General features: G+C 43.2%; 1 protein-coding gene across 2 annotated transcripts in view; it reads left to right on the top strand.

Annotated features, from left to right (window-relative positions):
• The window catches only part of SLC4A11 (solute carrier family 4 member 11), a 96,264-nt gene that overhangs the window by 69,131 nt on the left and 10,615 nt on the right, over positions 1-16,518 (top strand). For both annotated transcript variants that reach the window (XM_065633643.1, XM_065633642.1), the window contains 6 exons: positions 681-813; positions 1,124-1,197; positions 5,737-5,986; positions 6,746-6,852; positions 8,005-8,173; positions 11,209-11,382. In XM_065633643.1, coding sequence (XP_065489715.1) covers positions 681-813; positions 1,124-1,197; positions 5,737-5,986; positions 6,746-6,852; positions 8,005-8,173; positions 11,209-11,382 — 907 coding nt within the window. The remainder of the gene's footprint in view (positions 1-680; positions 814-1,123; positions 1,198-5,736; positions 5,987-6,745; positions 6,853-8,004; positions 8,174-11,208; positions 11,383-16,518) is intronic.

Here is a 16,518-nt window from a genome sequence, read left to right as displayed (position 1 = left end):
GGCAATCTGTTTCGTCTGATGGTTTCCTCATGTGGTGACAGTTAACCCATTTGAGGATAAGAGCCTGAGACAAAGTGGTTTTTTTGGCTTTGTTTTGTTGGTGGCCTTTTTGGTTGTTTTTTTGTTATTGTTGCTGGGGTTTTCTTAATTGTTTAAGGTGTGATCACTAGCTTCCCAGCTACGGCTGCATGCTCATATCACTGAGCCAGAGGTGTAAAGGAGTAAACTCAGCATCTATAGGAACAATCAGATGAGCTACGTCTAGATTGAAAGGTTTTAAGACATGAGGTTTTGCTCACGATGTAATGACTGAGTAAACAGGATGCAAAACTGTGTGTGAGATCCCTTGCTCAACAGCATCCTGAAACATTAGCGAGAGCAAATTCCAAGGGCTGATTTTTTTTTGTGGCCTTCATCCCTGGGAAAGATGCTTTGAGCTGTGTTGGGAGAAAGTTTTCCAAGTGCTGCTTTGTTTCTAGTGGAAAAAGGGGGAAGGAGAATGATTTGGGTTGGTCCAGTGGTCATATGGGAGTGTAAGAAAAGGGTTTTAATGCCCTGTGCTATAAGTGCCTTGCAGTGAAGTCTTGAAATAGGTTCTTTTTGCCACCAAGCAGAGGAGAATCACAGGGTAGTAACGACAAACATTTAATCTGACACGTGAATGCTTCATTTTTTTGCAGTCATCCGAGGAATCTGTGATGACTACAACTTGGATTTCAATGCTTTCTATGCCTGGACTGGACTGTGGAACAGCTTTTTCCTTGTGATGTACTCCCTCTTTAATTTCAGTCTTCTGATGAAGCTCTTTAAAAGGTAGCTATTTTCAAGAAGTCATATTTTGATCTGATTATTCAGCAAATGGAAAAATTATACATTCCACAAGCTCTTTAATTGCAAACTTGCTGTAAAATGTATTTTGTGTGATGAGGCTAGTATCATTTCAGCTTATTGTTCCAGCTTGAAAGAAGCTTTTAAAGATTCACTGGATTTTGTTTCCTGAGTTGAAGTCTAAGTAAAATTGGTATATTTTCATGTAAATGCATGAATATGCTGATTTTCCTTTGAATGGAGTTGAATGCAGATACTACTAATGGCTGTTTTAATTCCTGGGGTTTTTCCACAGGTCAACAGAAGAAATAATTGCACTTTTTATATCCATCACCTTTGTTCTTGATGCTATCAAAGGCATTATTAAAGGTAAGTCTTGCAACAGTGTGTTTTCAGTGCCGATCCCTTCTTTTCTTCCTTGTCAAAGGGAAGTATAAGGCTGTAAATATGCATGATGTTTGCTTGTTCCATGTTCATTCATGGTCTTCAGGAAAAAAAACCAGCGTGTGAGACTGAAGCAGCCCTTTGTCAGCAGTTTACCTGGATATGTAGAATCTCTATCAGTTCTAACTTCAGGTAGCTGGGGTGGGATTAGTATCTTAACTTTTACCAAATGGAGAAACCATAATAATTGTGCTGTGAAAGTCTTTTCCTGATACCAGTCTCTTCTCAAATGGTCTTGGCAAAAAATATCCAATTTAAATGCAGTGCATCTAGACCTTTTTCCTTGCTAAATGATTAAAACTACATGGAAGGGAAGTGAAAGATGTGTTGAGGTTGCCCATTTTTCATGTGAGCACTGAGACCCTTCCAGTGTGCTCTTAAAGCTATTCTGCCCTTTCCAACCACTTGGTCCTTATTTCTGGGTTAAGATCTAGGTGAGTATCCATGAGCAGCCTTGGAATTTAACAAATTCCTCTCTTCCTCCTGATCAGGATTGGCAGGAGGTATTTGTGAAAATGTTAGCAGAAAATGCCACGTGAATGGCAATTTTCTGTTTATCCCAGTGAGGAGTTAGCCAAGTCTGCACTCCTTGTTTGTTATGACCTATTGTCCAACAGCCCCAAGTCTGGGCTATCGTTTGAAATCCTTTAGGACATAATTCAGCACACTGAGCACATCCCGTGTTTTCAAGATTCTCAGGCTCGGCTCATTATGGTGTCTTTGCATGCATGGAAAACACCTTCAAAGAGCAGGTTTGACACTGCAAAGCAATTTGAAGCGAGATTCTTCCTCGCTTCATTGGGAATCTTTGATTTGGCTCCTTGGGCGTATGCTTTGGTGCAATCGAATTTTTTTTTTTTCTTCTGCACAACACCTGCATCTTTCAAATATCCTACTTTAGACAAAGCCTGGTGAAAGAGAAGGTGTTCTGGGATGCTTTGCTTCCTCCTTGCTCAAAACATAGCTGTGAGCTTTGCTTAATGTGTGCTGCTCGTGCCCTGTTCTGGAGGCGTGGGACAGTCTCCCTGTGGCACTCTGTGTTCTTCAACAGAATATTCAAGTGCTCTGTAAAAATTAGCAAATGCAAATATTCACAGTCCTTCTGTAGTAGATGATTTCCCATAGCAGGGTGTGGGTTAAAGGTACAGAAAGCATCCATTGGTCTCAGCTGCCAGAATTTCAGGAATATGTGAGTAATACCTCAGAGTATTGTAGTGGGGACAGGAGAGGATCATGGAAGTTAATTAGTATAATTAGCATAATTCTCCCTTGTACTTGGGAAGGGCTGAGTTTACAGGAACAATAAAATCAGACCAACACTTCACTTGTTTGCCAGTTCATGTTGGCTTGAGCTGCATCTGGAGTCTTCAGCACAACAGGAGGTGGGACATCAAATCCAGACACATTCCCAGATGCAGAAGGGCACTGGTGCTGGCAGGCACAGAATTCATCCTTAACCCTCATAATTAAACATATGACACCAGTGCAGCTCACAGCCACATGCTCATCTTCTCCTGCTCCTGTTTGGTAGCAGGAGGTGATGGTTGCAGCTGCTGTCTCCCCACCAAAACTTCAGTTGAGTGGTTAAGTAGGAAAAGAAAGCTGGTACCAAGCTGTTAGATGTGTCCTGGGGACAGCTAGCCAGCTCGCAGGGACTTTGTGGCTTCCTGAGTGCCAGTGGACATGCTGCTCTTGCCCAGATGTGCTTTCCTCATTCTGTTCCTAGCCTTGATCTTTATTTGCAAGGTACTCATATATGTGCAGGAAAGGAGGAGGGGAAGGATGCGATACTGTATAGAAGAATCAAGCCATGTGCATTCACACCACCCCGGTGACACTTTGTTTTCGCCGCGTGGCCCAGCCACTGAAGCTGCGTTTGTTTGATCTTGACATCTGCACTCTGCAGGAAGCAGCGTTGAACCGGCCGAAGCAAACAAAGCGAGTTAGTGTTGTTGGAGGGAACTTGAGCACACACGGGGTTTGAGAACAGCTCCATTTCAGCGAGGGCACCACCTGCTTTGCTGCTCTCTCTGAATGTGGGCAACAGGAGTCACTTAGATCTGTTACAAAAACAAACTCTAAACTTGCAGGAATCTAATACTTTACGGCAAGTCTGTAGTGCAAGATGAGGGCCTCTGGTAGTCGTCTTGACACATTCTCATTGCTTTAATTTAAATAAAAGACTGAAGTCCAAGTTTATTTTCCTACATCCAGGATTGAGTGGAGCAATCCTACCTGGTTTGGAGGTGGGTGCAAACTGAATTGCAGCCTGAGAGGTAGCGTACATAGAATATAGAATGCAGGGCACCAAAGATGTGCTTGGCCATAATGTATTATTGCAATGTAGCCAAGTGTAGGCAAATTGAGAAAATGCCCAGGACCCAGCCCAAAAAGTAACTTGTTTCTTATTCAAGTTCAAATCTAAATACAGAGGCATGCAATTATATTCTGCATCGTTGCTGAGTTGTAAGTGCTGTTGGTTTATCATATGCTCAGTAATGGTGCATGCCTCTAGGACTTGGTAACATTTAGGGTCAGCTGAGATGGTGAACAGGCTTTTAGCCCTGGCCAGCTGCTAATCCTCAGGAAATACTGCCATAATCATTTTTGTTATGACAAAAGTATCCTTTAAATGTTCAAAGCCGGAAACCACAAATCCTCCAACAACCTGTTCTTTACTGTTGCATGGATCATGGCAGTGCTCTGTGCCTCAGTTTACCTGTTTGCAAAGCAGGTGTGGGTGTCCTGCCTGGGCTAGACGCAGCTGCGAGGATGGAGGGAGGAAATGATAGCAGAGCCTCTTCCGTAGAGCGCGATGCAGAAATACACCATGCCAATGGAGGTCATAGTGAGATTGCTCCTTACTTCAGGAACCTTCCTTGTGCTTTAAAAGCACGATGATCTCCTCATTTCTGGCTGCTGCTGAGAGCAAATGGAAAGGTTAAACCTTGAACTGTAAACTATGATCTCTAAATTTATATACTGAAGTACTGAATGTGAAGTAACTGATCTTTTCTCTTGTGACCTTCATGGCCTGTTGAGCCCATCCACTTGTTGAATGCCTAGACTTCTGTTAAAACATGAAGGTGATACAACAAGGGTTATTACCACTGCTAAAATGACAAAACATGGGGTGTTTTACACTGGGGTGAGCTCCAAACCAGCAGTAACACAAACTGTGCTTTGGCCAAATCCAAGGTGGTTGCAAATACCAATTCTGTTTTGCAAGAATGTTTAAAGTTTGTTTTGCTTGTTTTCAAATATTTAGAATCACAGTTTGCCTGCTTTCCGTGTAGCTGTTGCAGATGGAAAAGCTGAGGTGCTTGGGGTTTTCAGAAACTTGATGATTATTTGGTGGCGGGGGGGGAAATGTTACGAGGAGCATCACAGCATAAGCTTCAGATTGTTGTATTTTCACCTAAATATGATGGTCTTACGCTAAATTCTTGAAGTTTCCCAATGCCAAGTTTGAAGGGATATTTTGGACTAAAGCGAAGAAAGGCAGAGAGACTGCAAAGCTCTAACGAGGTGGTTTCATCCTCCTGTATCTCCCCATTGCTATGGGGTGAGTGGGTGCTGCCATCTGATTGTGGAACATGGGAGCATCGAGGCTACAAAGCCCAACGTCCATCTTCTGGTTTTACTTTCTCCTTGTGTCACCTCAGGCTCTTGGTCCCAAAAGATGCAAAATCATCCGAACGTGTTTATAAGCTTGGAGCCAGCTACTGCCATAGAAATGCGAACCCAGCTGTCTAAATGAGCAAGATCAAGGGTGTATTTACAGCTGTTAATTACTTACATAAATGCCTCTTAGCAAACCTAATACATTTATGGACAGTTACAGAGGCATTACTGGGTGTTTCACTTGTACAGGTTTACTGCACGTGCTCTGTAACTGTATTTTCATTTGCAGTGTACATTTAAGTCTTCTGCCAGGTTTTGCATATAAAAACACTTATCTTTAAAATCTGGACCAGCCTTGGAGGAAAAGTAATTACTGTACATTTTATAGTCCGCTTAAGGATCTGTGCAGCCTGGCTGCTCTTAATTTTTCAGAGTTCCTGATGGAATTTGTTTACCAGGCTGATCAAAGTAGGTTTATGTCTTTATACATATTTCTAATATATATATATATATATGTTATTTATTGAAGAGCAGTGATTCCAGTGCTAGGAACAAAATCATGTAAATAATTGGCACTGGAAGTCCTTAAATTGATCTAAAGCAACAACAATTGTATTTTTACCTGTTAAAATACGTTTTAAAAAAAAAATTTGTAAAGTGCTGGCTTTATAAGAGAAGCAGCTCTCCTGGTTTCTGTTCACTGCTTTGAGGGGTAGAGCTATAAACCTGGTGAAGCATAATGTTAATACTGCATGATCAAGCAAGAAAGAACTACTTTATATTGCTTGCTTTGATTGTCACAAACCTATCCTAATGCTTGCCTGTTGGTTGTTTGTACAGTTTTTAAGAAATATTACTGCCATGGGCGCACAGGAGACAGTTACTTGGAAAAAGCACGAACTGATGCTATTCCAAGCCTCGGCATCAATACCACCTTCTTGATGAATTCATCAGTGAGCAGATCCATATCCCTAGAGAATCAAACAGGCATGCATGATGTGCATTATGGACGTGAAACTGCCGTCCTTAGTCTCATGTTGATGTTGGGTACCCTTTGGCTTGGCCATACGCTCTATCAGTTTAAGAAAAGGTGAGTTACTTCAGTCTTAGAGCTCAGACTACTGATTATTTCACGTTACCTGTGAGGAATGGCGAACGGTTCAGATCTTAGTTTTGTAACCTAGTAAAATCAGGTGGAACTCTTCCATCAGTGGCAGTGGAAACCAAAGCCAGAGATGAACTTGGCTGGCCACCTGGAAAATGTTAGCAGCAGAACAAAATGTTCGGTCACTGGACGTTGCCCTTCCGTATTTGTTTTGGCGTCGCAAGTGACTTTTCAGAAAGCTTTGGGTGAACCATGTCTTTTGTGTTGGAGCTCCTGTAACTCTTCCCCAAATAGGCATTGAACCATTTTGGTGGGCAAAATCCCCGGTGGGTGCTGGAAGGTCTAAGGGGAACTGACCTTCACTGTGCTCCTGGGAGTCAAATGCCCAGCCCTAATTTGGATTTTACACCCATTGCCCTTAGAACTCTTCATTTGAAATACTGGAGTAAGCCATTCAACTAAAGTGGAAATAAGACACAAATTGGTGCTTGGAGGATGTTTTTCTAGCTTGCATCTTAGTTTGTTGTTTCTTCATGGTTTTGCTTATGCATTTATCAACCTCCAAAGGCTATAGATTCCAGAGGATTTAGGGCTGAATTAAAGACTAATTCTTCGCTCCAAGTATCTCTTTAGAATTGCAAGATTGGACTGAATTTTCACTTGTTAAAGCATTAATGCAATCTGGATTGAGCTGTTGTCCCTGCAGTGTGGTGTTGATAGAAATTTTCTGTGTTTAAATTGCAGCCCATATTTGCATGCAAGAGTACGTGAAATTCTGTCTGACTGTGCCTTACCGATTTCAGTACTGACTTTCTCTGTCGTGGGTTCCTATATCTTCAAGGAAATCGAAAGTAAGTTAAATTCTTATTCTCTGGAATATTTAGTGTTTGAAAAATAAATGAAATCCTTGGAAGATTTTGCTAAAAAAATAGCAAAGTTCTGTATCATTTCACCAATACTCAGTGTACCTCCCACCACACCAAGAGCTCAGATTTCCTCAATATTAGATTGAATTCATGGAAAACCCTGATCAAACGAGGCTGAGCGTGACGTTTTTTTCTCTAGACAAATTATTCCAGTGTGTCTTTTCATTTCAATGTAATTTAAAGTATGTATCCCTTACAATAAGGGGATCCACAATTTCTGGCAAAGAACAAAGGGCAGAGTAATTAGCAGGCAGGAAGGGTTGTTGCCAGCCATACAGACATAGAGATGATGATCCCAGCCTGTCCTCTTTGTCTCCAGCTTACGTTTTCCTAATTTAGGTGAAATGGTGCAGAGCATCTGGGCAGTTTTAGTTAGACAAAGAAATCTAAAAATGAGGCACCATTCATTGGCCAAATAGATCAACTTTTCCATATCAGGAAGCGTTAATGGGGACAGGAATTGCATTGTCCCGTGGTGACGTGAGCGGGTGATGTGAGGAAATGTATGGAAACAAATAAGAAATGGCTTTTTTTTTTTTTCTGTGATGGCCATTCCATCCAGTTGGATTGTAAAATGTGTGGCCATGTGTGATTTATCCCTAGTCGTGGATTTCTTCCAATGGCAGGAAAGTAGGGGCATTTTAGACTAAAATGCCTTGCACAGCTTGTTGGATATGAGAAAGTTTTTTAAATGCCTTTGTCAGTTGATTAACTGAGCAGGAGGAGTATGCTGCTAGTTAGAAATAAGGTTTTCTAATCTAAAAACGCCTTGCATCTGTGGGAAAACAAGTTTCCCTCTTTTGTTTTGCTCAAATATATGTAATGTCCCGCTAGAACGAGCAGTAATCTGTCAAATCAGGATGGCAGCCAAGTTCTAAGAGGATGGAGGAAAACAAAATAAACTAAAACAGCCAGATGAGCCCATCTTCTATGGCCTTCTGGCTCCCACATGCCAGAGCATCATGCCTGGCTTGCCACATTGGTTCCCCATAGTTTGTGGTATGCATGAAACATTTGAGTCCATGCAATAGTTGGAAAAGAAGGTGCCTCCTAACATCGTTCTACTCATCTTTCCAGTGTCGAAATTTAACTACAACACATCTGAGAGCTTGTTCATGCTGGCCCCAGTCCAGTCCCTGTCCATCGGGTCAGTGATGAGCGCCATGGGGCTGGGATTCCTTCTGTCCATGCTCTTCTTCATAGAGCAGAACATCGTGGCGTCGCTCACAAATGCACCAGAGAACAGGTAATGCTTTCGGTACTCCTCATCCTTTGTGGAGGGACGTCCTTGAGTCTCTTCCTAGCACTGCTTGTCCAAAGTTTGTCTTGAATATCGGAAAGGATATTTGTGACATGTTCTGGAGAACTACTGTTGTCATAGCTGAAAGTAACTCTACGGCTTAACTCCTCACCATCCCAAAAACCCAGTGTTGTGGCAGTGAGTCAAAAATGCAAAGCATCAATTAGCTCATCACCTCATTCTGTTTCTTCTTTGCTAATGTATGAATGTTACATAGATATTTTGTATGATTTGAGGTCTGTGGATGTACCTCCAGGTATTTAGGGTGTGTCTGACCCATGTGGACACTTGCACTGCTCTTACAGTACAGAGAAATTTTTTTGAAAATGAAAAGTCAGTGACCTGCACAAATGTCATAGCATGATACACTGCAGTTCAGCATCAGAAAATAAGAGTTTGGAGCTGTTAGTCTCCAATTGAAAAGGTGGAAGTGAAGTAAAACAGTATGTCGAATATCTCATATGTCTGGTTTACGTGCAAACTTGCGTTGAGATGTCGCACTATTAAAATATTCCTTCTGATGTTTTTGTGCCAGCTGCAATCAGAAATGATATCAAGAATGAACGCATATGACTCTTTTTTTCCAGGGAAACCACAGTGTCTCAGAGGATTTTTTGCTAATGTAATGCGTGGGAGGGTTCTCTCCTTGCATAAAATAATTAGCATTCTCCCTGTTGTAGCTGGAGTGACACGGAATTAGGGGAGAGAAGACAAGCTCAAATCCAGTTATACTAATTTAGTTTTCTTTGACCACATGATTTTTCCTCTTATCTTTATTATATCCCTTTACTTAAAGTGTTGCATAAATCTGTAATGTAAGTGGGTCATCTCTTTCCTAATACAAGTTGGTGTTTTCCACTAGGATGTCTTTAAGGAATGTAAAATATTATTTGGAGCTCTTAGTAGTGTTTTTCGTAATGCCTTGTTGCAGGCCTGAGCTTATGCTGATCAGGTATTAGGACATGGGGTTTTAGAGACAGGAAAACTACAACTTGACATCTTCTGTTTGTGATACCATCACAGAATAGAAATACCATCATCGATACCAGCTAAATGGAGAACGTGTTGTTTGGTGTCTTACCAAATATAGTGATTTCCTCCTGCAGGGAAAAAAAAAAAAGCGGGGAGAAGATGATATTTGCCTGAAAGTACACTGGTGTGCCTTGGTAAAGAATAAACAGAGCAAACTTGTGGGACAGTCCAAGGAATACTGGGCTGGTTGGGGAGTGTGAGGGTAACTCAGGATAAGGTACCTAGATATTTGTGTGTTGAGCTAGACAAGCTCCATGGAGCCTGTCTGGTCAAATCAGGTGCACACCACATGCAGTGCTGCAAGCCTGCTGAGACCAAACAGTGTCCCAAGTGGGCTGAAATGATGCTGCTGTTACGTGTATGGCCTTTGTACATAGAAAACCCTCTAAAAAGGGCAGATGGGACAATCAAGAGAGAACCCTGAGGATACTGGAGATGCTTTTGCTCTGAGGAAGCAGCATGTGAGCAGGGGCTGTGCTTTCGAAGTGTGAGCCAACGCAGGAAGTGTGTTTACAACCCCACCCTTCCTGCCAGCACCTTCCAGCTTCAGAAGCATTGCAGTGTAGACATCTACCTGACCTAGTCACCCTGTGGCCACCTCCTCACTCAATGGAGGTGAGCGCTTCCAAGTGAGACAAGTCGTCTTCCAAAAGCAAACCCCACCCAAGATTTCTGCTGCCTGAACAATGACATCTGCTGTTCTTCGAGACAGATGTTTGCCGTAGAACATGTCTACAGGGTCATGTCTAATAGCTCCATGCACCTCTCATCCTACAGCATCTCTGGCTCTGAGTCTCTGAATGGAGCTTGCTTGGGTGGCATTAAGACACCTAAATGGTGTTTGTTTCCAGTTGATAGTGCCAGGCAGAAACACAGTTATAGACCTTTAACTTAGGTATCAACCTCTGAGCGCTGACTCCTTCCCCAGCCTTTTTATAAACTTATTGCATCTGAGTGGTTAGCACCAGATGGATGTATTCAGGAGAGGGGCAGACCTTGCAAAAACATGGCAAAGTTGAGCTAGATGTGAGTTTAACGTTACCAGCTACTCTCTGTGTCATCTTTGTGAAATTGTCGTCTTCCTTGGTGAAGGCTGACAGTTTCCTCCTACCCTGAGAAAGGAAATGTAGAGGCTACTGTGTATTCACCAAAGTTAGGAGCTTATCTCCTTGGTTCCCTACCAAGGAGGAGCTAAAGTTTAATGAATTCATGTCCTATTTTCTTATCATGCAGTAGCAATTACATAATTAGGGGATTTCTGCAGCATACTGAGCACGTGTTCTGCTCGTGGGGAAAGAGAGAAATCAGAGTTAAAAACAAGATGGATGGGAAACTTCAGTGTCAGTTGTCTGGCAACCCATGTTCAGGTTTCTAACCACTCCCTACGTGGAGCGGATAGACGTGAGGAAGAAATGTTTTACACTGAGGGTGGTGAGAGCCTGGCCCAGGTTGGCCAGAGAGATGGTGGCTGAACCATCCCTGGAGACATCCCAGGCCAGGCTGGACGGGGCTCTGAGCAACCTGAGCTGGTGCAGATGTCCCTGCTCATGGCAGGCGGGGCACTGGGGGAGCTGGGAAGGTCCCTTCCAACCCAAACCATTCTGTGATTCTATGGGCTCTGCTAGGAAGTACACATGTATATTTTGAGTGGACTCTGCAATAAATGTAGCAGTAAAATGCTGGTGAAATTTTAATGGGCTGTTATTTTAGTGGGTTGCCTTTTCTGCTCAGCGTTGCTCTTTCCAGGAGATGACTGCTTTGGGAGCAAACTATCAAGTTTCATTACCTTTCCTGTTCATGTAACACAGGCTGTGAAGCAGGGGGAGTGTGAAATTGCTCTGTGCACAGAAGTGCACTTCGGTGTTCAGCATTTGAGCTCAGGTTCAGCAAGGGCAGCCTGCTATTGTTTGCACCGAGTGTAACTGCTGTCAACAAAAACCTCATTTCAGGTTGGTGAAGGGAACAGCTTATCACTGGGACCTCCTGCTCGTTGCGCTGATCAACACGGGGCTGTCACTCTTCGGCCTCCCGTGGATCCACGCTGCCTTCCCTCACTCCCCAATGCACGTCCGTGCCCTGGCCTATGTGGAGGAGAGAGTAGAAAATGGACACATCTACGAGACGTAAGTAGGAATTGTCTCGGATCTCTTTAGTTTGATTTGTGGTTTCCTAATCCCTTGGGTGCAGTGGGTTACATGGTTGGGAAGTTAGCTGTTGTCTTGAACACCTGCAAGATATGAAGGTAGAGGGGAGATGCACCAAATGAAGCCACCTCAGGTAGCATGGCCGGTGACCTGGCTTCATCTCCCTTCACCAAAGTGCTTATTTTAAGACTGACACAGATTTCTGTCTACAACTACCTGAAAGGAGGGTGTTGGTCTCCTCTCCCGAGTAGCAAGTGGTAGGACAAGAGGAAACTGCCTCAAGTTGTGCCAGGGGAGGTTGATATTGGATATTGGGAACAATTTCTTCCCCAAAGGGCTGTCGGGCATTGGAACAGGCTGCCCAGGGCAGTGCTGGAGTCACTGTCCCTGGGCGGGTTTTAAAGGCATATAGACAATGCTCTTAGGAACTTGGTTTAGTGCTAGAGTTTGGTTATGGTTGGACTCGATCTTGAGGGTTTCTTCCAACTGAAATGATTCTATGATCAGTGTCTGGTGTCAACCTGCAGGGATTCAGCCTGCTTTGATGCAGATTGTTCTCTGGAGGAATCAGGCGAGGCCTTTTTTAGGGTTTATCCTTGTGGAAAGCTGAGGAGATGCTTTGGCCAGATCTTTCCAGATGTCTTCACCAGAAAAAATCCAGTCTGATTCATTGCCTGAAACCTATCTGGTGGTTATTACAAAGGGCAGGAAAAATGCACCATTATTTGAGAGCTCCCATAGCATCTTCCGCCACGTTTCAGGAAGGCGAGATGCTTATTAAATTATCTTGTTTTTTATGCGAAAGCAACTGTGGAGCTATGCCCGGGTCACGGCATTCTATTTAAGACCAACTTTTTTTGCTGTTCTGAGTTGTCCAACACACTCCTACCAGATGCCTATTTAAAAAAATAAAGATTTAAAAAAAAAAATTCTCATGAAACCTGCTCCAAAATAGAGATTATCTGGCCTGTTTGATCTCGGTATGTTATAATTGAGTGTTTTTACCTCAGAAGTGGTAATTTCCACTCACATGCCATTAGTCCTATTATCCTGTCTTGGTTTCCATTTTCAGACTTGCCACTTACCAAAAGTGAGGCTAAGCGGTCATTTACTTTGGGGGATGAAGTGTGTTTGTCATTTAATTTTGGTCTCGCCTTCACACTGTTCTTGTTGCCAGCTGGCCCAGCCCAACCTGGCACAGCTGCTTTTTTGGGTCGGTGGTGGACAGATTTCACCTTCTACATCTGGAAATTGCCAAGTCCTGCTGCTCCCTGCAATGCTTTTACAAATCTTTCCTGGGAGATCAGTCCCTTGGGCTCATATTCCCATTAGTATGTGTTGGTATTAGTTGTCGCGACAACTATATCTTTGTCTTGAATCCATGCTAAACCCTATTTAAAAAAAAAAGGCAACTCTGTAATTTGAGTTCCGTAGAGTTTTAGTCAATGCCCTTGCTCCTGGCATCCATGATCTGCTCTGGGATATCTCTGCTCTCCATTTTTTTTGTGAGATGTATAATTTACACTTTGAAACCCATGTGCCAGGCCTCCCCTGTGTCTTCTGTTGTTAATTTTAATACCTGGTGGCTTTTTTCCCATTTTGCCACTGTCTTTATTCTGCACTCTGGCTTCTCCTTGACAAAAGTCTGGTTCCCTACCTGAATTAAGGACTACTTTCTGCCCTTGTCCTCTGTTCCTTCACCCAGCTCCCCTAAAAGAGTATTTGGTGATGCTCACCTAGATATGGCTCTGGATATTATCCTGAAAGAGCTGAGGGATGCCCTGATCTCACTAAGCGTCTTCCCTCGTGGCACAGCTCTTCCTCTGCTGGAGGCAAATCGGTACGTAAATGAGTGCTGTGAACTGGATATTGGGAGCGAAGAAGGGAACTAGGATTTGCTTCGTTATTTGAACTCCCTTTGAGACGGAAGCTTTTTGTTCTCTGCAAAATGTTGAGCTATAAACAGGAGGCTCTGAGCTATGTTCTTTTTTTTTTTTCTTTAGCCAGCTCTGCTGAAAAAGAAATGTCCTGAAGCTCAATTTATTATAGAAAATCAGAAGCTCTTTCAGCACTGGCTCCCTTGGCATTCTCCTCTCCTGCACTTGAATCAAAGCGCTAAGTGAGGATGATGATGTAAACAAGAATAAAGATCTGTCACAACGAAAGTAAAACTTTCTTCTCCCCTGTAGAGTAACCACTTGAGTTCCATGTGGCAATCTGCAAACAGGTTCTATTACTCATATGGAGGGGGTTGGGATTGCCTAATCCTGTGCTAGCCATATTTAAAGGATCCTGGGGAAACGAGCCTGGATTATGCTCTTTAATCTCCATTAGCTACTTCATTGCAGCATAAGCTTTCTGGCACTGCTTCCTCAAGGGCCAAACAAGTTTCTGAACACATACAAATTACAAGGTTTCTTCTATTGACTTGAAGTGACTGCTCTTGATATCCTTACTTTGGAAATAAGAAAGGTGCTAGAACTGGCAGAAGACCGAGGCTGGTCTTCTGAGACCAGCTGAGGCTGGGAACTTCAGCTTTAAGGATCACAAGTTGGGTCAATTATGAGCAATTTAAACTGTGTTCTGCTAAGAAATTCCAAACTACTTTAATAAGTGGCGTCAGCAGGAGCTGGCAGTAGTAGTTGCAGTGGATCTTGTTTGTGATCAAACACTCTCCAGTGCTGCGATTGCTGCATCCTCAAGAGATGACAGGCAGAAAATTGCATGAACTTCAAAAATCCATTACCAAAGGGCTGCTGGGCTTTTCTTGTACTCGCAGACTTGCATCTGGTAGAAATGTGGTGGCTTTATATCTGATTTTGATCCTGACTTTGTTTCCCAGGAACCTAGAAGGCTTGTGCATGCTCAGACTGCTCGCAGGTCGTGAGCATCCCCAGCAGGTTTTGATTTGATCCAATGGGTTTGATTTTTGCCTGAAATAACAGAAATGCTAGTTCTGTACCTTGCCTGACAATGAAGCCAAAGAACTCTCACTGTAGCTTGATGAGGCTAAATCAACTAGTGCATCCTTTCGCTCCTACGTTACTGGGCCACTTGAGAGGCTCGTAGTGGTTCTGGTAGCGACCTGACCAGTCCTTGTTGGACTGTCAAATTACTCTGAATTAGCACTCACAGTTGTGCTTTGAGCTGCTTGGCTCTGTAATCTCCATGACTTCTGTTTTGTGGTGAAACAGACCTGGAGGCAGTGAAAAGGGTGCCAAACTATATCCATCCAGGTGATGTCCCAGTTCTTCTGGATCTGGCAAGGACAGTCTGGAGGTAAGAGTGAAGTGCATTAGGAAAAATGTGGCCAGCAGGTCAAGGGAGGTTGTTCCTCCCCTTCTGCTCTGCCCTGGTGAGGTACCATCTGGAGTTGTGTGTCCAGTTCTGGGCTCCCCAGTTTAAGAAGGACAAGAAATTACTGGAGGGAGTCCAGCAGTGGCTACAAAGATGATGAGCGTTCTGGAGCATCTTTCTTAGGAGAAGAAACTGAGAGAGCTGGGGCTGTTCAGCCTGGAGAAATTGAGAGGGGATCTTATTTATGCTGATCAATATCTCCAGGGTGGGTGTCAAGAGGATGGACCAGACTCTGTTCAGTGGTGCCCAACGACAGGATGAGGGGCAATGGGCACAGATTGAAACACAGGAGGGTCCATCTGAATATGAGGAGAAACTTCTTTCCTGTGAGGTGCCAGAGCCTGGACCAGGCTGCCCAGAGAGGTTGTGGAGTCTCCTCCTCTGGAGACATTCAAACCCGCCTGGACACGACCCTGTGTGATCTGCTCTGGTGACCCTGCGTTAGCAGGTGGGTTGGACTGGATGATCTCCAGAGGTCCCTTCCAACCCCAACCAGGCTGGGATTCTGTGATCCCATTTTCCTTCAGCTTCTCTAGGCATTGGCAGGGACCTCTTGACGTGGGAGACTTGCAAGAGGATCTGGAAAAAAAAGAAAAATCTACTTGGAAGGAGGAAAGATGTGGTTTTTGCTTTTTAAACCTATCTGGGTTCGTGGGGGTGAGTTACTTAGCGGTTAACATCTCCTGTGGTGGTTCTGTGCATTCTCTCTTGGTAATCCTAGATAATATGTATGATCTGCCCCATTATACACCAAAGAATTCGAGTGTCCTCAGGATTTGGGTACTGTTTGTGATCTGTTGTTCCTTAGGTCTGATGACTGCTCATGATCCAAACCCTGAGAGCAAGCCTTAGGCTGTTACCCTTGCCCTCTAAATACACGTGTGCAAGGCTCCTTCATCCCCACAGCCTCATTATGCTCTTGAATGTATAAACAGATTTGAAATTCAGCCCGATGTTACTTATAAGCCAGACTCCCAAAAACTTAATATTGAAAGAATTCACTGGGAAGCAGTCATTTTTTAGGACAGAAGGGATTATGAAGTCCCAACAGAACACATAGAAATGTGGAAATGTGTTTCGGTAGCTCTCATGGCTGTTCGTTGTGTTAATAGTCAGCGTATTTTGTGCACAGGGTTGATTTGGAATAGGAGGTCTCACATCCAGGGAACGAGGCCACTGGATGACACTGAAACAGCCTATGGACAAGAGTTTGTCTTGATTATAGTGGGATTTACTCATTAGCTTATCCACTGAATTGGTGAATTTATCTTCTCAAAAAAGTTATGTTACGAATCACCCTTTTCTCCATTATAAATAGTCTTGAAAGATGAGAGTTTTCTTTCCTCCTATCGTTTCTGGTATTTTTTTTTTTTAAACTAGGAGATGCTCACAGGTCTAGTTGAAATGAAGTAAAAACAAAGCAACCTCTCCTCACCCCCCCAAGTAGGCTCTGAAATTTGCTGCATGCTTTCCTGTCAGGCTTTTTTTCCTCCGTTAAGGAAAAAAAAAAATCTGTGGTCTGTCAACTCTGGAAAATTTGCATTAATTAATTACATGTTTTGCATGGTAATAGGCAATTTGTAGTGTGACTGCTGTTATACACAGCAGAATTAAATTTCGAGCTCCCTGAGTAGTGCTCTCAGCTTTCCCTCCCATGTAAACAAGGAGATCCTCATATACATCAAAAATGCTGACTCGTAGTTGAGAGCCTGCAGACTTTTTTATTTTTTTTCAAGAGGCTCATTAGTTCCTGTAGAA

This window comes from Caloenas nicobarica, chromosome 4 (genome assembly GCF_036013445.1).
Source record: "Caloenas nicobarica isolate bCalNic1 chromosome 4, bCalNic1.hap1, whole genome shotgun sequence".
Classification (NCBI taxonomy): Eukaryota; Metazoa; Chordata; class Aves; order Columbiformes; family Columbidae; genus Caloenas; species Caloenas nicobarica.
This window is presented reverse-complemented; position numbering and strand designations above follow the sequence as displayed.